This window comes from Gallus gallus, chromosome Z (genome assembly GCF_016699485.2).
Source record: "Gallus gallus isolate bGalGal1 chromosome Z, bGalGal1.mat.broiler.GRCg7b, whole genome shotgun sequence".
NCBI classification, from domain to species: Eukaryota; Metazoa; Chordata; class Aves; order Galliformes; family Phasianidae; genus Gallus; species Gallus gallus.
The window spans coordinates 19425357-19450336 of record NC_052572.1 but is presented as its reverse complement, the minus strand read 5'-3'; the positions used below and the strand labels follow the sequence as shown (position 1 = coordinate 19450336).

Sequence of the window (24980 nt, the reverse complement as noted above, 5' to 3'; positions counted from 1 at the left end):
ACTTTATTTGTTCACCTTTTTTAAGGTTAATTTTTTAAGGTGAATGTTACCTTCTTAAGGTAACTGTTTATGCATGTATATTTATATATTTGTCTCCCCTTCCCATTAAATTTTGTTCTGAGTTTTCGTGTTGAAAGACAGTACAGTCTTCCTCTCTACCACAGGAAAAAATCTGAGGTCTGATTTTTTTCCATTTATACTTACTCATTGTTGAATAGCTAGAGGTACATTGTCATTGATTATTTAGCTAAAAAATGTTATTGAAACTTGTCTGCTTTTATTTTCCATCGTTAATAGTTAGATTAACAAGATGCTGCCTGTGTAGCAAGTCTTGTTCCTACTTGTTTTAAGGGGTCTTTTCTGGAAACTGTAGTCTAGCTCTTTGTCTCTTTATTTCTTTTTGTTCAGGTTCCATGGATTGCCCTCACAGTGACTATTTAGTGACAATTTATTAATGTCACTTTTTTGCCAAATGAGTGGACACAAACTATGTTGTCTACCAGTTCCTGGTAGAAAACTGTTTATATTTTAATTAATTAGACATATGAGATCCTTATATATAGTTCCCCTTTTGACTGTTAAGGAGGAGATTATGTGTTGCAGCTACAGCTTACTACTGAAGAAAGGGGATGGTCTCACTCTTATCCCACTCCGTATTTGCACGAGTAACTTTAATCAGGCAGGTATGGGGGCTGCTTCAAAAGTAACACCTCCTATTTCATTATGTTGGTCTGTGATGTCAGGGGTGGATGTTGGTGGTGTGGTGGTAGAGCTTGAACCTTCCTGCCAATATTCCATTACATTCTCTTGCAATGTAACAGATGGCAGCAGAGTGACTGTCTGACATGGAAGTGTGTATGAAGCAAAGGTGTGTCATTGAACTCCTCCATGAGGAGAAAATGGCACCCATCGACATTCATTGATGCTTGCTGAACACTGAGAGACCAAACAGTGGTTGTGAGCACAATGAGAGGTAGGTGGTGCATTTCAGCAGTGGTGACAGTGGGTCACCTCAGATGGTGCTGACTGTTAAAAGCACAGCATGCAGGTTCTTTCTCATCACTGATGAAATGCACAGCTAACGGTGGTGACTGTGTTAATAAAGAGTGTTTTGTAGCTGAGAACTTGCTGCATCAAACAGTGTAATCATGCTGTTTGTGTCTGATGTAGTTTCCATGGAAGCAAATAGGTGGCATTACTTTTGGAGCTAGCTATGTAGGGAAGAGCAGTGGAAGTCATAACAGGAATCAATTCTAAGCCATCCTACATACAGGTTCAAGAATGGGGCAGACTTTGTGGGGGAGTATCACAGAGCGGAAGTGCCCGGGAGAATCTTAGATGAAACACAAATCTGATGTTAGCTGGGTCTGTTCTGCTTGTGTTCTGCCTGTTCTCAGAACTGTTATGGGCATGCTCTACCTGCATTCTGTGTGCTTTGCCCTAAGAGGCCTGAGTGGTAGAAAGATGAAAAAGTGTCTTACCAGAGTATTCCAAGAAACCTCTGGTTTATACTCAAAATGAGCTAGTTCTGTCATCAGCATGAGGGGATATTAAATGTCTTTAATGCTGTATTGTGGGCACGTGCATAAATTCCATTCATCCTTAGTCTTCTAAAATGTGAGCTTTTGATGTCATCAGATGTCTTTGGTTCCCTTCATTCATTTTATTTAGTTAGCAATTCCTCTTCCCCCTACCTTCTTAGAGCTCATCTACAAATTATTTCTTAAAAGTAAATTATTTCCTATACAAGAAAAGAAGCCTCAGAAATCTAAAAAAAAAAAATAAAAAGGAAAAAAAAAAGCAAACTTTGCAGCTTAAATTTTTTTGTAGCTCTTTATCCCTCTAGATCTTATGGAGCTTACTGTAGAAGGAAAAGTCCAGATGAGTATAAGCTCTACGTGTTGTGATGCTCACCTGTAGAGGAATGAATGGGTGGCACAGGATGCGTGTGACTATGCTGCTGAACATACCAGATTGCATCACCACTCCCTAGCCCATGGCTCTTGTTCAGTGAAAGCCTGTTTAAAGTGACTTAAGCCAACTGATCTGATCTTAAAATAAAAAGTGAAAACACTGCAGAAGGTTTTCTGGTTACATATTTAAGAAAGAGGAAGAAGGAGGTGCTGTTGAATCCTTTGGATAAAGAGGAGATTAACTGCAATCAGATCTGTCCCAAATACTAAATGAATACTTTGCCAGAGGTTTTTGATAGGAGTAATGGTCTATCAGTAGCTAATGGAAACGAGGTTTCATTAATACAAATATTACATCATAAGTGAATCTTATTTTGACTTCCAGGTGAAAGTTGTCACACAGTGTGTCACAAGGCTTGCTGTGCTGGCAGCAGTGGGTGGCTCTGGGAGCTGGTATCGCCCAGCTGGAATGAAACCTGTGGGAGCTGAGCACAAGCCATGCACTGGGGATAAGGGAGAGACGCTCCTGTAGGCTGGGTGCAGTGGCCTGCAGCAGCAGGTGAGGAGACAAGTGAGGCTAGCTGAAGGCAGGGTGGCTGACCTGCAAGTGCTCAAGTAAAGGCAGGGGAGCACTGATAACAGCTTTTATCTCAAGTAGCTTTTCTCCCTTAAGTTTTTGCCTTTCTCTGAAACACTAGGAATGCAGTGAACGGGGGAGAGTGGGGGGAGGCTGAGGAGGGATGTGGGGAAGAATTGAAAGAGACGCTGCTGTTTGTGGTGGTTGTTTCCCAAGTGAAACTGGAAATCCTCTTGGGAAACAGCCCAGTGTCTCATCCTTGAGATAAACTGATGATAAAATTCAGACCTGTGAGAAACCTTCCTTCCAAGCTACGACTGCAGAGACTATTTGGACTTGATGGGCCTTTCTATGGGATTAGTCCCTAGGATTGCTTACAATTGCATTGATGTTATCCCTAATCTTTTGCTACCAGATCATAGCACATTGCAGTTTGAGTGGTTTTAATTCTTGTGTTGTGAAGCATCCCCTGTACATGTGATAGACAGACTGAGGGCTTGCTGGAGTGCTGTGTTCTCTTAACTGAATATATAACACATGATTGTCTATGGTTATGCAGGACCGGGCATGATGATCTTGTGCCCTCCATATGTGATTTCACCATCAGCTTAAACATTTATGACAAGGCTGCTAATCCTACTTTTCCACCTTCCTGTGACATCCCAATTCATGTGTCTCGCTGTTTCCCCTTGCATGAGTTTCCTCTGGTTCAGCCACTGCTTTTCCCAAAGGATGAAGATTCCAGTTGGGTTGCTGAGCTGCACTGGTTTATTCTGCAGCTGCCTGAGGGCCAGATCCATCAGCAGGGTTGCTGTGGGCCTACATGATGGAGTTGCTGGTGGTTGGATGCGAGTGCACAGAGAGAAGGATGCTTGTTTAATACCAGCTGGAGGCTGGATACAAAATGGAGCTGTCTGTGTCTATTACCAGTCTTCAGCCTTGACTGAAGTCTGCAGTATCAGTTAATAAGTTTTAAGTGGGTGTGGGAGAGAATACAAATTGTCTTTATTTTAACAGGATGGGAAATCCACATGGCTGGCAGAAAACCAATTTGAAGCATGATTGAAATGGAGTGTTTTCACTAGTTCTGCTACTTAGAGGCTCTTCTGCTCATGTAGGTAAATGACAGATTTGATGGTAGTTCAAAAAGCAAAGCTTAAGTACAGAGATACCATATAAATAATGCAATAAAGGTGACAACGGAGGTTAAGTATTAGATCTCTTAGTGACTTCTGCCAGCATGGGATTTTACAGGCACATGTTCTAATACAATTTCTAAACCTCTTTCTTTGTTTTTTAATATGTCCCCATTCTTTGTAAAGGGATTTACACTTACTCTGAAATCTGGTATTTCATTCCTGATACCTGCTGCTAAATGTACGCAGAAAGGTGGCCGATGTACTCTAAATTAGAATTTTTTTTTTAATGGAATGGCTTCAGAGATAGAGCTTGAAATTTAATCAAGGTAACAACCAATATATCTCAATATTAACCCCCCCAAAAAAAGTCCACCGAATGCTAAGGAGGATAGAGCCAGCCTACCTGTGAGATGTGCCTTTCAAAAAGTGGGCAGTGTAGTTGAGGGAAGGCATAAAGGATTGGGAAGGTCATGGAAACTTCTCTCAGGGAAATCTATAATGCCAGGAGATATCCCGCTTCATTGCAGAACGTAGGTGAGTAACCAATCTAATGTAATAGCTATTCTGCATTTGTTTGCAGTGTGGCATAAGGGAATAATGTAGTTAAAATAAATGCATTTACGTAACCGTGCGCCCTTGGGAAATAGGAAGGGCAGAGCTGATGTTCTCCAGGTAATGCAAAAGATACGATCTGTGAAATGTTCTCGATTTAATTACCATGTGAACTTCAAGAGCAGAATTAACAGTTGTATATTAAATGATTCTGAAACATTGAAGTTTCACAATTGTGACTGAATATGTCAGCTAGTATTACTGTCATTTCTTAAGATGCTGTTGTGAAATCAGACCTGTGTGGATCTCCCATGTTCTTGCAGGGTCTGTAGGGTGGGAGGGGTCCTGCCATCATTACCTGCTGGACATGTCAGAGGGGTAGCATTCCAGAAAATGTGCTTCTAGCATCTGCCTTGGGTGGAAGTTGCCCCACTGAAGCTTGTACTTCGCTGTCATATTTCCTATCTTGCTGAGAGATACCTATAAAAGTAAGGCCCTCTCTGCCAGGATCTGTAAAGATATGGCAAGGAGGAATGGTTTTAAACTAAAAGAGAGGAGACTGAAGTTAGATGGTAGAATACAATTTTTTTACTTGGGGTGGTGTTAGCAAGATTTGCTTTTAAATAGTAAAAGTACATTTTTAATATTAAAAACTCTGTAGGGGGAATAAATGAGTGCAAATAATGGCAAATATCTCTCATGTGGGTTAAGCTGAAGAATGCTAGAAGCTTATTGTTCTCATTTAAAATTAAAGAATGTTTGAGGCATACCAATAATTCCCGTTAGAGGAAACAGTATAAGCTTTTTTGGACTAACAACTTGAGCGCTTCCAGCAACTTAATGCCTACTGCTTGTCATCATGAGGCGTTCTGAAATGGTTTGCTGTGGCATTTTTGCACGTTCTTGGCTGGCTTAAATTACTTCATCATGTAGCCCCTCTCCAGTAAAGTTAATGGTCAGATTTGAAATCAGTTCTGCAAAGCTGCATGACTTAATTCAGCTGCAGCTATTTCAGCTGTCTGCTGAGCCATGGGGAACTGGAGAGCAACAAATGGCATTGCTCTTTTGATGCAGCCTGTTCCATCATTCGGTTCACTTATGCCCCATCTTTATAATGATGAGGCATATTTATTTAAAGGTCTCTTCAAAGATGATATTAGTGCAGCTGGCTTGAGCTGCAGTGCACAGGACGAATTCCATTGGTATTCTAAAATGTATACATAAAAAAAGCACTCATTTATTTCTAAGAGCCGAGTACCTTCACAGAGGTTTTCACAGATGATTTCATTTGTTTCATAGAAGTGACTGCAGTGCTCATTTTCCAGAGCTTCAGAGGACTGCATGTACGTTCTTAAAAACTTTTCAGTCAGCAAAATGAACTTGAATTGCTGGATTTTTTAAAAAACTTAAAAAACCAAAAGAAAACAAAAAAACCCCACCTTCTGATACATCATTCAAAATAACTAAATTCTGAAAATTAGTCCATTAGTATCACTAATTTTGAGCAAGTTCACTCCAGTCTAGACTATTATAAAAAGAAAATCCCCTGCTGCTAGCAGGTAGTAACATTACAAGAAGCAACTACTATAAGCAGGAGGTGGAACGTTGGAAATAAAAGTGCTGATGTGCCGATTCTGCAGGAATGTTAACAGGTATATGAACTAAATGTATGTCAAACTGACTGAACTGTGGCTAAATAAATGTTTAATGTGCAAATGGGTTCATAGCGTGAAAAGCTAAATCCGTGTATTTAAGAAATGTTTTCTTTGCCCCTAGGTCTTTGTCCCTTCAGGCCAGGTACTTCCAAATTCATGTTTAGAGGATAAGTTCCATAGGCTTTGAAAGCGGCAAACGCTGGAATCAGACCTGTGCCAGAGCTTCATTGGGTTTCTTCCTATTGACATGACTGTATTGCGAAAAATCAGCCTATCGAAATTGTTTTTTATTTAAGCACAGTCTAATTGTTTCTCTTTTGTGTGGTTGTGTGGGTTTTCTGGGGTGTTCTTAAAAACAAACAAGCAAGAAAAATAACAAGAAAAAGCACTGTTACGGTATTTCCCAGTACATATGAGTTTGTGTGTGAAGTGTAATGTGACGAGACAAAATGTACCTCCTAATGTAAATGTAATCAATTGCTCATAGAAGTGGACTTACGAAGGAGAAGTAGGTGGCTAGTTGAGAGAACATGTAGAATTGCAAAATGCTTTGAAAATAAACTAGTAGTGTTGCATGCGTTGATGTCAAATCTTCTAGCCGTAGGAAAGTTATGAGCAGCATTGTCTTCCTCACAGGCATCATTCCTGCTCTCGGAATACCTGGTTGTGTCTTTTTGTTCTTTGCTTACTTTCAAATGCAGTTATTTCTTAGCATTTGCGAGGCAAAGCTGAGTGAGGCAGGCTGCTCTGGCTGGTGCACCCTTCTCTTCTGTCTGACAGCTAAGCTGCAAAACTTCCAGAATAACTTCAGCAGCAGTTGTGAACAAAAATGAAACTTGGAAGGCTGAGGGCCTTTGTTGTATCACTTCCTGTGAAATGTTTTTAGGGGAGAAGAGCTGTGAGCGCTGGGTTCGGGAGAGGTAGGGCAAGTATTTATGCAGCAGTATGGAAAGAGCGTTTTTGACTGCTGCGTTTCTACCATGAGCAAAAGCAGGGGATTAGAAGTAGACTGTTTCCAGATAAAAAGTTTGTGTTTGGTGTCAGTGGCCAGCTGGCATTAGAGTTGCTGTTTAAACACTGACAGCACGTTTATCTGATTCTTAATACAAAACTGAAGAGGTGTTGACGTGTCAAATAGATAAAAGCAAAGAGTTGTGCATTGGTGAGGTTGCAATTGTCAGGTTTAGAGGTTTCAGCCATGAGGAGGAGGAAAAGTCTATCAACACCACAAAGTGTAACAAGTGGCAATCTGTTCTGGGCCAGCATCCACGCAGTTTCTGGACTTTTGAGAGTGTGTTTGGAGGTAGTGGATTCCTCATTTAGTGTAGGTCTTGGTCAGCATGTAGAACTAGCCAGTCTGAGCTTCATTTAGATCATCACCAGGTTGACAGGAGGAAGACTGAATGACAGTGAATTCAATAAGCTATTGTTCTTCATTGAAGTAATGATTAAATATTATGTGGTTATCTGTATTCAGTGAATATATATATTTTTTGACTGAACTACTGAGTCTTTCTGTGAACAAGGTGCTTTGTAGGTTTTGGTAGAATACGTTGAACAAGGCGTCTTGTTTGATATGCCTTGATATGTATTGTCTGATATACTCTTGACTGGATATTCTAAGGTGACTGAAATAGGAAGAATTCTGTATTGTAAGACTAGCTTACTGTAATCAATCTATTTAATAATTATTAATAAAGTACAGATTTTCAACACTTTCTACCAACGCAAGTTAATCTTCAGCCAGGTTGCTTGGTTGTCACTGTTGTACAGTCTGAAATACCTTGTGCTCAAGACTGGGTTGAGTTTACATAGTTTCATTATCATCCATACTTTGGTTTATGGAGCAAGATGACAAGGTTATTTATAACCTGCCAAAAAGAAGAGGGTCATTTAAATTTACAATAGAAAAGGAAGGAGATGTTTCCTGCTTTTGCTAATTTTGCCAGCACCTTTATAAACACAGTTTTGTAACACTGTGGTGCCTTTTGTAGAGAACATTACAATAATTGTGTAAGAATGGACATGGACTTCTTTCACGTTGAGTTTTGTTAGAAGCATGTATGGGCCTATGTCTGTTCATTGAACTCTAGTGTGACTGTACATGTGTGGGGGAGTAAAAATAATTGCTGTGGATTTATGAGCACAGCTATTGCTGAGGAATGTATGGATAGTGATTTATTGGTTGTGCTAAATGCCCTTGATCACAGTTAATGTGAGATTGCTAGAGCAAAACACCACTGGATTCAAAAGTAAGATTAATTAAAAAGAAAAAAAAAAAAACCCTAAAAATACTGGTCTCTACAGAAATCTAGCTCCTGATGCATTCGTCTTAGCCATAAAGATTGCTCAATATTTGCTTGCTTAAATGTCAGAGGGGGTGAAAAGGGACATTCATGCTTAGTTTGAAAATGAAAAAGGAATATCTGATCCACTAGGAATTTAAGGTTAAAGTGCCCATGTGTGTGAACTGCACTTAGGATGTTAGAATCACCCTGTCCGTAATTTAAGGCAATCAAATTAATCTATGTAGGTAGAAATTGGCTATTGTGTGCTTGCATACTAAAAGCCATCAGGCTATTTCTGATTTTAGTAAAGCTTTGAAGTACAAGGAATGTTCAGAACGGTCTCAGCAGCACACTGTACCACTGGGCATGTGGTGTGGAGAGACTTAATGTGAAGAGTTCAGTACAGCATAATAGCAAAATAAAACTTCTGTGAAGTGAGCATTGCAACTGTGTGGGGGATTATGGCATTATTCTCTACTTTTTAGTAGCTGTGTATATTGTTTTTGTTGTGCATTAGGGAGTAATTTTGCATTTATAGAGTGTTACGTTGTGTGATGATTGCTTAGAAATAAGAAACGTCTTCATTTTAACTTGTTTGATGAAAGATGATAGGCTTGCTGGATCAATGTTGACTTTTCTTATACCCACAAAAAATAGTTTTGCAACATCTGTAAAGTAGAACATATAAAATTATAATTTCTTCTTTAGCATGATAGCTGTGAAGAAGTAAGGAGTTCACCCCCTTGGTCATACTGAAGATGCTTTGCTTATCAATTTGAATTTCTATGGTACTGTCTAAATCTAGGTAGTATAGGGCATGTGAAGATGGTCAGCATAAAGGCAGTGATGTTTTGCTAGGAAATGATGATGATGCTGGAAGATGTTTCTGGAAGATGTCAGCAGAAGGAACAATTTCTGAACAAGAAAGGGTAGTTTCAGGTTTATAGACACAAGGCAGAAGTGCAAGTAGGAAAACGTTGGTAGCAAAAATAAGAGCTGCTAAGAGCTAGATCAGATGAACCCTCATGAAGGCAGGCTCGTCAGTTGCATTTTGTGATGAAGGGTGGGTGTAGCATGCTTTGGGGTGATTCAATATTACGAAATTCCAGAGAACAGGAAATGCTTTTAGAACTAGAGATAAGGAGGAAAATAGTTTATAGGCTTGCTCTGGTGTACAATCGTAGAATGGCTTGGGTTGGAAGGCACCTCAAGGATCATCAAACTCCAGCCCCCCTGCTTGCAGGCAGGGCTGCTGACCTCCACACTTAATACTAGGCCAGGCTGCCTAGGGCCCCATCCAGACTGGCCTTGAACATGAAAGGACAAATGAGAAAACAGTAGGGAGATCTGAGGAGTGAGCAGGGAGATGCTACATCATCATGGGGGTAGAACTGGCTCTCAGAAGCTGCAGCTGACTTAGACTGGAGGAGGCTGAGATTGGAGGCCAGAACAAAGGAGCTGGTTATCAAGGTGTGTTGTGGCCTGGACTAAGAGGTGAATGTTGTGTGAAGATTATGCTGAGGTACTGAGAGTGACACTGAGTGGGAGTAGGAGTGGCACCGTTCAGATGTGCTGGGATTAAAAAAATAAATTTTCTGGGGGGAAATAAGCGAAGGTAGGAGCTGGTAGGTACTTGATTTTTTGGAGTGAAAATCAGTATTCATACAGACGTTCTTTGTTTTATATACGTGGATGAAGCTGTGTGCAAGCTGGATGTGCTGGAAAGTTCTTTTAGTTAATGCTATTGCCAGTGGTACTATAATGCTTCATAATGCTGTTGTAGAAAGAGTTGATTCATAAGAGTGTGATTTGCATTCTAATTATAATGTAACTAATTACTGTATTTAAAACCAGTGTACAGACATTGGAGCCTCTTTGCCCTCCCACCTGTCTTAGAAACCCTCCTTAGTTCCAAAATTGAACTTTTCAATAGTAAATGTTGCAAAGAGGAACTTCATCACATTACCAGTGAGTTGGACTTCTAAAGGAGATGGCAATAAAAGCAAACTAAGCAGCTGCTCTTTATTTATATTTTCCCCTTCACTGTAATGGTTAACCACAGTGTGGTTTCTTGAGATAACGCTTTATGGCATGGAAGCACCTTGTTCAATATGCAGAGATTATGAAATCATATTGTGCATAACAGCTCAGCTATAAGTTGGCACCAAGTGTAATGCAATGTGGCCAGCTAATAACGCTCTCTAATCTGTATTTCACATGTGGTGCTCCATTAACTTTTTCTGTTTCCATTCTGTTTGCTGAAAATATTTTCCAGAATGTTTTATTGAGCTTTGTTTTATTAATTGCAGAAATCCATATTTATGTTTTGTTTAATTTTTCCTACAGGCAACATCATAAAATCTTAATCAGGTGAAAATGGCCCTTAGCAATTTGACCTCAAAGGCTGTGCTGCTCTACGATGAATGGATCAAAGATGCCGGTGAGTCATTTAAATCTAAAACTTAACTTGCAATAATCTTGCAGTTCAGTGTGCAGATATTGTAGGTGTGCTGATACCAGCTTAAAGTAGCTTTATCTTCCTGTACGTGTTTCATAGGCTTGTCAGGATAGCTACTGACTTTGTAACTATGAAGAATAAATTAGTTTCTGAATTTAAAAGAAAAAAAAAAAGGGAAGAAACAAAACTTGGCTAACTTACAGGTATGACCCCAGACTAATGAAGTGTCAGCAGTGATTACTCTGTAGGAGTTTCTGGCTTGCTTAAATATAAAGTGTAGGTTTTTTCTATGCTACTGAATGCAGAGCTGTAACTTTTTCACTAACAAACAGTGGAAGGTTATTGATAGTGCTAAGTGTGTGGTGTTACTGTATTTTGTCTTGGCAAAACACAAGCCCCGTTAAGGTACAGTATATTGAAATTAGCCCTCAGAGTAATTCCCTCTCACAACCCTATTTCCAAGATTAGTCTCTTGGCACACCCAGTATGAGAATATTAAACGTGTTTTGCTTTAACATAATGTTAGTGCTCTTCATTGTGGTAGCCATGTAGTAAACGGCATTAGTTGATTCTCAGGGAGACTTGAGAAGCAGTGAAGGCGTGATAAGTACTTGTATTTTTTCAGTGTAGCTTCCAATATAGCTAGGACCCATCTGTCTTGTTTAGCAGCACCACAGCTTGCATGCACAGGGATGCATGTGGATGAAGTGGGTTGAGATGGGTGACAGAGCATTCCTGCTGCACTGTCCGTGATGTCACAGTTTGAGTTTCTCATCTATCTGCCTACTAGTGCTTGTATTTGGCATCTCATAATATATTATGGTTTCTTCAGAACCAAACTGGGTATGTTTTGGTAGTACCAGTGCGAGGGGTGGATGCAGAAAAGTAATCAATTGTGAAGAGCAAGTGATTCTCTTGCAGTGCTATGCATACAGATGTAATTTTTTCTAATCCACTGTGCAGTGGTTCACAACCCCTCTTGGCTGGTGATGGGCAGCAGTACTGGGCACATAACAGGCTGTGAGCAGTGCTATAATTTGCTTTCTTTTTTTATACTTACGTCAAGCCCTGAATCATGTGACTGTAAACAGCATCAGAGTGCCTCATGGATAACATGTTGCTTGAGCGCCATGGATTGAATATAAATTAAACATTTAACAAGAATTGCAGTGGTATAACTTCACTGCCAACACACAGCAGCAGACCATGAAAGCAACAGTTTATGGAGTCAGTAGATATCTCAGGGTCCTTCTGTAATGAAACTTCCTGATGGTTGAGCAATGTAAGTCTCTTTTAGCTGGGACTTGGTGATGAATCACAAACAGGTGCAGTAGGATAGAGATGAAGTTTAAAAGGGATGGGAGCACGTGTGGGAGGAGACTGCAGTAATTGAAGTCTGTATGTGGTATCTGGAGAGGAACTTGTAATATTTTTACTGTTTGGAAGCTTGTAATATGAAATTGTGTGTTCAGTGGTGCTGTGAAAGTGGTGACGTGTCAGGACTTGTTAGGCACAAGCTATGAATACCAGCTGATGGGACGGAATGTTTTCTAACTTTGAAATCCCCATGCTTATTACCTCTAACAACATACTGTTTATAACACTTGAGGATCTTGAAAAGTGGAGCTACTCCCTGTCTGTACCTTGAACTTGTGAGACAAGGTTCATGCTTTTCCAGAGGAATGCAGTCTCATTTGCAAATGCAGCCTCAGTAATCTGCTTGTGCATTGCCTTCCCGTGCTGCCTTCTGAGCCACATTAATGTATGAAAATGCTGGCTTTTCATGGGAGAGAGCCGTAGACTGAAAAGAACATTAATCGTGATTCTGTGTGTCTTCCTCATTGTGTGGTGTGAAGAACTTATGAGGAGCTGCTGAGAGAACTGGGAAGTCTAGTCAGGAGAAGATGAAGCAAGGCAAGACTTTATTGTTCCCTACAACTGCCTGACAGCAGCTTGCAGTGAGGAGGGTGTTGCTCTCTTTCGTCAGCCAGCAAGAGGAACAGGGGGGAATGGCCTCAAGTGACATCAGGGGAGGTTTTAGATTACTGGATGTCAGGAAGAATTTCCTCATGGAGAGGGTGGTCAAGCACTGGAGTGGCCTGCCCAGGGAAGTGGTGGAGTCCGCATCAATGGAGGTATTTAAGAGATGTGTGGGCTTAGCACTACGGGACATAATTTAGCAGTGGGATTCAGTAGGTCAGGCTGCTGTTTGGACTTGGTGAGTTTAAAGGTGTTTTCCAACCTACGTGATTCTATGATTATGTGATGCAGGGAGAAGCATAGAATCCGGCAGGTGCTAACTCTTGTTATCTGGTTGGAATAGATTTGAGGTAAATGGTGGCTGAATCTTGGTCAGTGAAAGTAAAACTGAAGCCATTAAGAATTAAATACTTTTCACTAGCCTCTTTAGGATTTAATGAATACAAGGAAGATCTGATTTCTTTTTTTCTTCTAGATCCGAGATTGGAAGGATGGCCACTCATGTCTTCACCTTTTCCAACAACCTTTATCATTGGAACCTACATCTATTTTGTCACTTCACTGGGACCCAAACTCATGGAAAATAAAAAACCTTTTGAACTCAGGCACATAATGGCATTTTATAACTTTAGTGTGGTAATACTTTCCTTGTATATGACTTATGAAGTAAGTATTATTTTATTTGCAACATAGTTATATATTTCATGTCTCTTAAAAACCTAATACATTTTAATAAACTTATTAATACAATTCTTGCTCTTCAATTCTCAAAACTATTATTCTATTTGTTTTAATTACATTTCTCCAAGCAGTATGCTAAATGAGTTGAGCTGGTACTTGATAAAAGAGAGTAACTCATACCTAGAAAGATAGTATAATATTTTATATGCCACTATATATAATTTACAGATTTAAAATGTGTTTGATTTCCGTTGTCTGTTGTAGCAGGTAGAGTTAAGTCTGTTTTTCTTAGTCGGACTTAATTGTTTCTGTCCTATGCCACAGTCAGCAACGATGTTTCATTGCGATATAGAATCTGTTTACTAAAGAACAATCTTCAGTTAGGTCTGCCTTTTGAATTACGAATACTAGCAATATCTAATTTTGGGTTCCTCATCTTCTAAAACGATTTTTTTTAAAAAGGATGTTTGCACACAATGGATGATTTTTCAGAGAAGGAGTGTTGAGGTTTTGCTGTAGTTCATAGCTCAAGCAAGTATTAGGCTTTTAAGACAGTAAAGCCTGGTGCTGTGTAGAGCTGTTGATTGACCAAAAGGTCCTCAAGAGTGAATAGACTATGGAGAAACTTTAATCTAGAACTAATTTTTTAAACCTTAAGATAGATATCTGCTTAAGGTCTTCATTTATTTATTTTTTTAAAGGAAAGCCTGGTTTCCTTATGCTAGTTCCTGGTTTCATTATGCTAGTAGCTAATACTGATGCTTTTGATGTAAAATCTGGTTATGTGGTTATATGGTTTGTCAAATTATTAATGAAAAGGTGCCAGATAATCCTGCCAAGCTGGCAATGATTCTGCTGGATCAGCTGCAAAAATTTTATCATGAGTTACTGTCTGACTGTGTGACATTTCTTTTACCAGTACATCAACAACAGTGCAGTAGTAGTTACTTGGTGTAATGGCTGTTATTTTGAATGCCCTAAGCGTTGGGGCAAGATGCATATGTTTGCTTTTTACTTTTTGTTTTGAAAAATCATCAAATGTCTGTTTGTGGTTTGGTGATAATCTTGATTATAGGCCCTCAAACTTAAATAAAGTGAACTTAGTAGCAGACACAGAATTTTGACACAGCATTCAATTAATCTGCCGTCAAGATCTGTATTTTAAAATTTCATGAAAGGATGCATAGATGCAGTATGACAGATTGAATCTCTGCTATTGTCTGACTCAGCAAAAAGCTGATTCTTTCCCTCTTTGGATCCAAGCCATCTTGTGGGTGTTGAAGTATTATGCTCTGTTGGTGTTCTAAATCTTGCTTTATTTAAACAACTGATTCTTTAGGAAGTTAACACATCTATTGCAGTTGTAGACTAAATCATTTCATCTGTTACAGAGCTGAACCTCATATCATGCATAAGAGGATTATGATGAGAAGTGCTTTTTTTAAACCGATACAAGATACAGTTGTCTCAGTGGTAGGCAGGAGAGTGAGCAAGTGCAATATTAATAATGTGGCTCTTGTCTTGAGTTCTAATGCAGTCCAAGATAAATGATCAAATGATAGAGAGAAATTACTGATATGTGCAGGCCTGCCTTGTACACCTGCTCTCAACTGCAAAAATGTTAGCTTCTAACCCATTACGTCAGTGAAAGGTAACTGAATCATGCAGTTAACTAAGCAAGATTTTAGGAACTAGGGTACTAAAACTGTAGGGTATAGTGGTTTTTTCCTTCTCATTAAAGGTAGTAAGTTATACTTCTCAGTTGTACTGATTTTCTTGAGTAGTAAGATTTTTGGCTGCAATAACAACTTCCAGAAACTTTGAAAATGTTGACTTGTTTCTGTGGTCTGATTTATACAATCAGGTGCTTAGCTAGCATGTTTTTTGAGATGTTGTTTCTCCTCCTGTTAGTAATGCTGTGAGACAATAGGTGTAGAAAGAAGCTTCTTGTCTGTAGGTGTGGTCCTGGAATTATAAATTTGTTAATCTGCAGCAGCAAATGGTAGCTAGCCCACACGGAGGTAGGTTTCTGACAAGCTTGCTGATCCAGCAAGTTTATAGCATTGTTTTGCCCTCCTGCCTACTTATTGCAAAAGTAATCTGACATTAATTATTTTTTCATAAGACACAATGTAAACCTATGCTCTTATTTGCTCCAGTTTCTTATGTCAGGTTGGGCAACTGGTTACTCGTTCCGATGTGATATTGTTGACTACTCGAGGTCGCCTACAGCCCTAAGAGTAAGTTGCCAAATGCAAGGCCAAATTATTATGCTACTCTGACTTTATTTTTGGAAATGCTTTTGAACAACCAAATGCACTGCTTTAGAGTGGAGAGCTCTGAAGGGTAATGCCTTCCTGCGTAATGTAGAATATGTGAGTTAACTGCAGGGGTTGGTTGTTAGGGAAATGGGCAATATGTTTGTTGGCTTGTTACTTTTGGTTTTAAAATTCCCTAGGGATGAAATAATTTTTTAAGAAAAAAAATTGAAACAAAGCCACAAAACAAACTGTATCACCAAGGCACCGTTTTCTTCTTCTGTTCCTCTGTTTTCCTTTTACGCGCTTAACGCCATTTCTTGGTTTTTATTTACGATTATTAGACTTTAACAGTGTTTTTCCACTCTTGCAGATGGTACGAACTTGTTGGCTGTACTACTTCTCCAAGTTCATTGAATTATTAGACACTGTAAGTATTTGTGGCCTAGTAAATGATGTATTGATGCTTCCTTTTCTCAGTAAAAGAACCGCTGCTGTTGGGGCTGAAGGCACAAACTGCTTTTTCATTAACTCTGCAACCTTCGTTACTAGAACACCATGAAAGTGTTAGCCTGTCCTGTCTTTCATCATACTCTCCCATTACGCTGTCATTCCTTGACTACCAGGAAGAATGCTAGTTAGAAAACATACTTCTCAAAAATTAGGAAGCCCTGATAGCTTGGCTGCTTATCAGCTGATCACACTAACCCACTATTCTGCAGCAATGATTGTCTCAACACAGTGGATAAAACATGGTGTTGATGTTGAAATTTTTTGCATGTCATCTTCAAATTTTTTCTATTTCTGGAATATTTACATTGACAATACTGAATACAGCATAAGTTGTCATACCTACCTTCTCTAAATTGCTGTGTGTGCTTGTGTGGCCGTGACCAGAAATGTATGTAGTAGTAGGCCTGTACTCTAAACTGTTTCACAGAAAGTCTGAGCTGCAGTGTGTTAAAGCACAATGCAGACCTTGGTCCCCACTACCAGCTGTCTGCCTTCCCTTCTTTCTGAACGGCTGACAAAGTTGTTATCAAGACAGCTTCTGGATGGTGGAGTCAGCTGTGATTTCTTTGTCTTACGGTGTTGGGCACAACAGTGATGATTCAGGGGCTGACTCGCAAGCAGCTTTGATGTTCTATACCCTGCAAGCAAAGTTAGCCAGCTGACTTTCATCTACCAACAGTCATTTTACAACACTTGAAGACTGTACTGACTGGGACAAATGGAATGGTAATGGAAGCAACAGGAATGCTAAAACTGGAAAAGCCTGAATGGCTTAGTTCTCTATTTAATAATCTTGTTAAGATTGCTACTTTTTAATTAGCCCTGGGTTCGGGGGGGAAAAAAAAGGTTAACCTATTTGTTTTATTTGAATCCACCCAATCATGTACCTATTTCTTATTGGCTTTTTTGTTGTTATTGTTGCAAAAGTGATTTCTTAGCTGTATATAAGTCAGCTGTTTCCAAATATTTTTCCTGGCACACCAGACTGATTTTTTTTTGGTTTCTTTTCTTGCTGTGTGATACCACCTTTCTTGTGACCTGACTTACAGTTTTCTTGCTATTGTGCCTTAACACCTATCTCAGCGTTTGTCCTTTTAAATGTGGCCCATCAATATCTATTAAGAATGCCTGCATATATTCTTACCAATGTTGCCTTTCTCCAACAGTAGCTAATTTGATGTTCAAAATCAAGTGCTCTTTCTCTAACTAAGAATTTTCTCTTGCCTCTATCTATTTCTAGTCTTTTGGTTCATTTTCACAATTGTCTTTTCTTTCATACTTGTAGTTCAGGGCACTTAAAACATCTGAGGTTTCTAGATAACTTCTCAGTCCAAGCAAGTCCATCTCACACTGTCCACTGCACTTAGGAGGTAGCTCAGCCTTGGACACTTGGACACTCGGCTTTCAAAGCTTGCTCTGGCTCCTGAGATTCCGAAGAGGGATTTTAATACTGGTCTAATTTTTTTTGAAAATTAGTCAGACATGTCCAGAACATCACTTTCCCACCTTCTCCCGCAACTGCAACAGTGAAGAAACTTTAAATGTATAGTAGAGAGCAACCAGCACTGACACATACAGTTTTCTGCAAGTATGTTGAGCTTGAATATCTTCCATAACAATCTGCTTGTTTAAAATCTGTTTCAGATATTTTTTGTGCTGCGTAAGAAAAACAACCAAGTTACATTCCTGCATGTCTTTCATCATTCCATCATGCCATGGACCTGGTGGTTTGGAGTCAAATTTGCTCCAGGTAGCAGAGAGAGAGTTTATCTTTTAAATATCTTCTGGTAGCAAAATTTAAACAACCTAGACAAATATTTGAAGAACAGATTAAAAAACTCTTGCAAACATTAGTCTTTTAAAATTTGTATGCCTTCAGGATCTTTGATCTACGATCACTATACATGACAACTATGTAAATGGGACAGTACTCATTTTTCTTATTTGACATCATTTTGTTAAGTGTTGAGGGGAGAAAGTGCAGAGGAGAGAGGGATAAGCAAAGAGCACAATTATGTAAAATAAAGGTGTGACTGTGACATTAGAAGTGGTAGGGAAGAAGTATAAAATAGAGAACTCAGCACCTACTTTGAAGACACGAGTCCCTTGGCACATATGAGCTGAATTGGAGGGGAGTACTGTGTTCTTGCCATTCTTAGCATAACTGGGGCTTATTTGCATTAAATTCTTCAGCTTTCACAAAAGTATAGAGCTTAATTATTACAAAAACTTAGGCTATTTAGGCTAAAAACTTGTATTTCAGTTGAACTGATTTTTTTTTTTTTGTCCTCTTTAGATTACCTTTTCTCCTTCCCTGCTCTGTGTTTATGTGCACACTACAAAATTAGTGTACAACACTACTAAATAAAGCATGCCATGAAAATAGCCTGGTAGTTGTATAATGGAGAAATACAAATGTACTGCTAAAGGAGTATGTGGGAGGGTGTGGGTTTTTTTTTTCTTCTAGGAGTTTTTACTGAGAAATATTTGGTTTTTTTGTACATGTTTCTTTACTCGTTTTCTGATGCAATTTTTTTTCTCTCAGGAAAAAAAAAACAGTGTCAAACTGATGAATAGAACAATGCTGATAACATCTGATATATTAGTTCTTGTTTTATGAATGTGAAAACAAGCCCCAAAGGCAGTCCAGTAGATTTACATAGCGGTCTTTTGAACAAGCCCAGTGTGCAGATCTTCCTTGTGTATGGAAGAATACAATTCTACTGCATTTGCTGAATTTCTGTTATTAGGAATCTTGACCACATTTTTTTTCAAATGTTGATGAACATCTGGACTTAAAATTAATGAGGAAATTGTGATCAGTTTTTTCAGCATATGGCTTAGTATGTCTATAGAGCTGCAGAGAATCCCAGCAACTAACAGCCTCTCCTCTTTAGCTTTGAAAAGTTCCCATTTATAAGTGAATAACTTTCTGCCTTTTATCTGGACATTGGATCATTATACCAGATGCAGGATTCTGATTTTTGCATCAGATTCAAGTTTCCCATGTGATAACTTGACCAATACTTTCAGCAAACTGTGCAAGGTCTGTTTTCTCCTCTGCTCAGTCACGAAGAACTGTGTTTATTTCTACTCTATGGCTAATCTTTATATTGATCTTTTTAAATATTGTTCTGTTCAACAATTTATTTTTTTCCAAGAATTTCAGTCCTGCTGATGATTATCTTGTATTCAGTTTTGTCACTGCTTGTCCTTGCTTCTAAGTAATGTGGTTTTGGTCTCTACTGACCAAGCTTTGGAACCTGAGTTTAAAATTCAGCACATTTGTGAAAGGAGAGGCTGATTTTTTTTTTTTTTTTTTTTCTCTGATGTGACATAAACAGGAAACACTTGTAGTATTGCATGTATCTATAGTGGTGTTTTTTGGACCATATTTTTGTACTGCTGTTTTTTCCCCTCTGCTATAACTATTTATTTTTTCTTTTGCATATTCACTGTGCAGGCCAAGAAAAGTATGTCCTTTTGGACTGTGAGAACACTCAAATTATTTTTGAAAAATACAAATAGCTTACTTTCAAAGACAGTTTGCAATCACAGCTGGAGCAGCTATGATCTATCAAGCTGGAGGTAGCGTGAGCTACTAAAATCACAAAAGGAAACTTATTTTTAACTTAAGTGACTTCCAATGGCAAATTGGCTTTTGGATACAAACGTTTCTCACCACGTGTCTGCTCTTCATGATGTTTTGCTTTTTCCTGATGGCCCACCATTTTCATGTTGATGATTCTCTTAATCATCCTTGCCACTTTTGTGGCAGTTTGTTCTATAAAATTTATTTACTTATTTAAAATAAAATTACCTTCTGCCAAATCATCTAACTCCTTTGTTGATCCAATGGAAAAAGAAACATTTCCTCACATGCTTCATTAAATGTTTTTATTTTCCCAGTTTCAGTCATGAGTTTGCCCCAGAGAGCACTGTTACTTGGCCTTAAATTTCATTTTCACTGTATGCATGCTTTTGAGATGGAACACAGATTTGTGAGGCCTTCATTTACGTCACGATTCCAGAAATGTTCTATCTGAAATTGTGATTCCTTCCCTGGAGATTTCTGTCGAGGATTTATTACTTATCCTCCAAAGCTTTGTGAAGTTCATCGTGATAAATATAGATGTAAAGCAGGTGGAACACTGCTTACACCAAATGCTCTTCACATTTGTTTCACTTCAAGATGTTAGTGATTTTCATTTTATTTAAGGTAATTAGATCACCACAGTTTTATTGTTGTTTTGGAACAGCTTGGATAAACCTTTGTGATGAGATCCCTCAGAATTGGTGTCAGCCCTATTCTGGTCAAATACTTGGAGGGTTAATCAGTGTCTACAGGCTCCTATAGGCTTTGTGGTGTTTGTTTTTTTTTCTTTTGACTCAAACTACTGAGACCTGAGGTGTCCTTCTTAGTACACGATGCAATAATACTATATAATAATAATATTTTGTTTTTCTGCAGGTGGCTTAGGAACGTTTCATGCTTTGTTGAACTGCATTGTACATGTTATCATGTACACTTACTATGGAATCTGTTCTTTGGGACCGGCCTATTATAAATACTTGTGGTGGAAGAAGTACATGACAACTATCCAACTTGTGAGTAGTTTTCCATTGGACTTGAATATCTCTCAGAAAGCTGACTGTGGCTAGTGCAGACAATGCAATATATTTATGCCTTTGTGTGCTATTTACATGAATATAAGTTCGTCCAGTGGCTGAATTTTCAAAATTCTGAGTTAATTCAAAATTCATTTAGCTTCTGGCTAAGCAATTACTGCTTGCAAACACATCTCTGTGTAACTGGGAATGATTTAGCTTGAATATTTATAAGTTATTTAGAGGTCTTTTGTCTTGGCAGTATTACCTGTGGATTATTAACTTAGCAGTCATGTGGAAACTTTCTTTTAGTCCTCCATTAAATTCTTTTTTGGGATCTGCAGCCCTTTGTGTAACGTGATAGTATGTGGTCAGAGCTAGAGGAAAACTAATGTTCACAAATCCTAATGTGTTTTTTGTTCGACTGGCTAGTTTTTCCAGAGGAATGTCCCATTTGCTACTGCTTAGTGTTAAATTACTCGTTTCCTCTGAGTTGACCAGCGTGGACTCCTTTTCCTGTAGTATGGGGTTCTCAGTGCTGAGTATAATTCATATTGGCCTGGCACTTCTGTCTTTACTCTCAATGTAGTAACAATTGGGGAACATCTAATGCTTTTTCAGATACTGAGATGTAGCCCCCAACATTTTATGGATGTAAGTTAGGCTAAATCTTTTTATATGTCAGTAGAAAGTTTGTCTTTTAAACTAAAGTATTGATTTTCTTTATCTTTTTTTTTTCCCAGGTTCAATTTATTATAGTTACAGCCCATATAGGACAAATCTATATCATGGATGATTGTCCGTACCAGTATCCAATTTTCATGTTTATTATTTGGCTATATGGCTCTATGTTTTTAGTCTTGTTTCTCCACTTCTGGTACCATGCCTACACAAAGGGACAGAGACCTCCAAAGATGACAAGAAATGGCATCAGCAAAGATCAGTGAAAAAAAAAAACCTCTTGCCTACAAAAAAAAAGTATATGTTAAAGTTAAAACTTGCACTACTTGACAATCAAGATAATTGGGTGCACACACTACACTGTGTATATTTTGTATGTTTTCTTCCAAAGCAGACCTTGTATTTTTGCCATAAGTTATTTGGGTTTCAGAATTTGGGAGGTAGATGAGGACAGTGTGGATTTGATTAAAAAAAAAAAAAAAAAGTGGGGGGAGAAGAAAGGCATTTTTTTTTCCAACAACTTGCTCATGTCTTCCCTGCAAGAAATGAATAGATAGATGATATCTATCTAGAAGATGCAGGAAAATAAATGTATTTGATGAGAAGATTAAAATGTGTATGACAAGTACAAAGTACTTTGAACATTAAGGGAAAAATTACTTCACCTTAGTGGTTACAAGTTGTTGAGACAGTTAGCTGCATTTTATTAAAAGAAATCAGTAAATATCATCCTTGAACCTAAAGCATATTATGAGTATAGCTAATACATAAAAATGTGCTTACAAACTATACTACTTTAAAGAAAGGAATGTATGTTAATCTGTTAAAACATGGCACTTAATTTGAACAGAGATTTTTGGATATACATTGTTTTACTGAGAATTCATTTCATGTAGGAAACTTTTACTCATTTAAACATTATTCGAGATGTAGGAAAACTACTAATATGGGGATTACCTAAACTGTCTTGCAATGTAGTGATCAAAACAAACTACTGATTTATTCACCATAGTATCATCATAGTTTTATTAGTCATTGTGTCTAGGAATATATTTTGATATAGGTAGGCTACACTGTGTAGGGAGGAGGAAATCCCATAATCCAGTAATAAAAATCTTAGTCCTCAAATAAGTTTTAAAGAAACTGATTTTTGATTGAAACCTGAATGTCAGCTACCATGATTGTAATATGCTGTACTTTCCTCCATTCTCATTATCTATAGAAATACCTCCCTCAGAAGTCTTTCTGGAGTTTTATTACTATTTTTTGATACTACTGTTTGTGCTTAACATCTCAAGGTTAAAGTTTCTGTATTAATAGGACCGGTTACCTTGTCTCTGTTCCCTCAGACTAGGAAAACATATGTGAGCCATTTTATGAATTCCTGAGGGTAGGGCAGGCAGAGGTGGTAGGACATGCCTTCAGTCCAGATATGGAATGGACTGGATGGTGTTTTCCATGGTTAGGTAGGTTGTTGGGGCCACACATACACAGAAATTAAAGGACATTGCTATTTGTATTCATGTTGCATTTGTAGTGTATGAGTTCATTAAGGGAATGGCTCATGCAACAGACCTGTAAACGAGGAGATAGAGGTATTTAAATTAAAGTTACCTTTAAATGTACTGTTTTCTATTATGATCACTGCTAACAAAAAATAAGCTTGTGATTTTTTTTTGCTTTGTGCTTATTCTGATCCGTGGAATTTTCAAATACACAAAACATTGGTGCACGTTTTAATTGCCTCCCTGTTGTACAATTCCAAGAGAGTAACTTTTGTAACCTAGATACTTTTATGGGGATAGCAACATCTATGTACTGTTAATGCGAATAGAGTTTAAACTTTATCTTGGACATATGTTGCAAATAATTTCTTACAAAATTGCATACGAGTCTTCTTTATAAAACAAATAAAAATAATTTATATTTTACCTTTCCATGACTTATTCTCTGCAGCTGTCAACTCTCATGGCAGATTACAGTTAGATTGGGATTTGGTTAGCATATGATGTATATCATGACCTTAATTTACGTGCTTAATCCTGGACTCTTTAATGCTGAGTTTCATCTCCCTGGTAGAGCATGGGGAGAGATTTTGCACAGAACTCATACCAGCCAGGGTGCTGAGTGGGGAAATGCCATCACTGACACCAAGTCTCAAACCATATCGGACGGTATGTGTGCCCTTGGCTCCCAAAGTAGGGGGTTATCTCCTGAGAACTGGGACTTAGTGTTGTATTATAATGTGTTAAATAAGTTCTGATTAAGAAAGAGTTCTTTGTAGTCTTGTACGTAACTCCTGTTCTTGAGGAACTCAGTTTTGGCTGCCCATTTTGCTATTATTGCTCCCACCCTAGTGATACAAATGCATAAGCATGTAGGGATCAGAACCAGTTGGAAGTTTTACCAGAAGTAAGAAACAATGCACATAGTTGCAGTTTAAGTGGAATGTGGCCTACAGCTGAGCATGAAGGGCTATGCTGCGTGCTATTTTGTTGGTCTGCAACCTAGACCAATATCTGATTCTTTCCATACACTGAAGCTCTGACTATGCATGGTCAGAACTGAGCTCAAAACTGAGCATCTCTAGACTCCTGTAAGGAGCCAGGAAAATCTTCCAACTCCAGCAGCTGTGCAGCAGCCAATGGCCTCTGCAGCCAGTTGCTGGGGATTAAAATTTAATTAAGCAGGAGATGCTGATCAGTCCATGGGCTGTCTGCAAGGGCCACTTTGGACTCCAGCTACGTCATTCCTTGCAGACTGTTCTTGTTCCTGTGTGTTGTATGGGTATGCAATCAGAGGCTGCATACAGAAAAATATCCTCAATGCTTCATTCCAAAATGTTGTTAATCCCATTTTGGGTTGTTGCCTGTGAGAATCATTCAGTCTGCACACGGACAATTACGTTTCTTTCCTACCTAGCAATTGTGTATCACATGGTAGACCAGAGTGCTACTGGAACCATTTCATCAACAGTGAACATGTGATGGTAATGAGGGGACGAGGGTTGAGACTGTGTGTCCCTTAGGCTTATGGCAGGAGAGACACAAATACCACTACCTACTCCTGAGAAATGGAGTCTATATTTTATTATTTGCTTTCTGTGAAGTCGTGAAGTCACCATGGTGATTCACCATCCTTTGCACAGGCAGCTGTCAGTCCACTTCCTTTGCTGGTGTTTGTTTCCCAGCCCCAACCCTCGGCCCTTCTCCCAAACCATTCACCGCTCTGCCCCAGCAGGAAGCTCAGACAACGAGCACTTAACGCTCGTTTTAAAAATTTAGCAATCTGTCTCCTGGGAGGGCCAGTTGTCCCACCGCAGTGTGCAATGGGAAGCAGGCGTTGGGCCACACTACATAGCAACAGCCATTCCTCGCTCCTTGTGGGCCAGCTCAGCCGTTAAGGCCGAGGGAGGGCGCTTTCCACTCTGCCCTTACCGGGAAAAAAGTGGGCTAGCAACGGGGCGTGACAGAACAGAGCCCAGCCCAGCCCCACCCGGCGATACCTCAGCTCCCTCTGTCCGCCCCTCCGCCCGGACTGCTGGGAGGAGAGGGCAGCGGCACTCCCCGTTCCAGAGCGTAGTGCCGGAGGCGTGACAGGTGTTCACTCTACCAATCAAAAGCGGCGACGGGCCCATCACGTGCTGCGGTTGGCGCCCAATGGGCGAAGGCGACGCC

At 39.0% G+C, this 24980-nt stretch overlaps 1 protein-coding gene and 1 non-coding gene across 8 annotated transcripts in view; one reads left to right on the top strand and one right to left on the bottom strand.

Moving 5' to 3' along the window:
* The window catches only part of ELOVL7 (ELOVL fatty acid elongase 7), a 32279-nt gene extending 9045 nt beyond the window's left edge, over positions 1–23234 (top strand). For 4 of the 7 annotated variants that reach the window (XM_015277347.4, XM_015277348.4, XM_046905471.1 and 1 more), the window contains exons 2-8: positions 10471–10564; positions 13038–13228; positions 15403–15483; positions 15875–15931; positions 17659–17764; positions 20486–20622; positions 21366–23234. In XM_015277347.4, the coding sequence (XP_015132833.1) occupies positions 10501–10564; positions 13038–13228; positions 15403–15483; positions 15875–15931; positions 17659–17764; positions 20486–20622; positions 21366–21569 (840 nt within the window). In that variant the 5' untranslated portion in view covers positions 10471–10500 and the 3' untranslated portion in view covers positions 21570–23234. 7 annotated transcript variants of the gene reach the window in all.
* Positions 23235–24738: 1504 nt separating this feature from the next.
* Positions 24739–24803, bottom strand: MIR1584 (microRNA 1584). The gene has a single exon (NR_035069.1). It is a non-coding gene; the product is annotated as a microRNA 1584 (primary transcript).
* Positions 24804–24980: the final 177 nt, after the last annotated feature.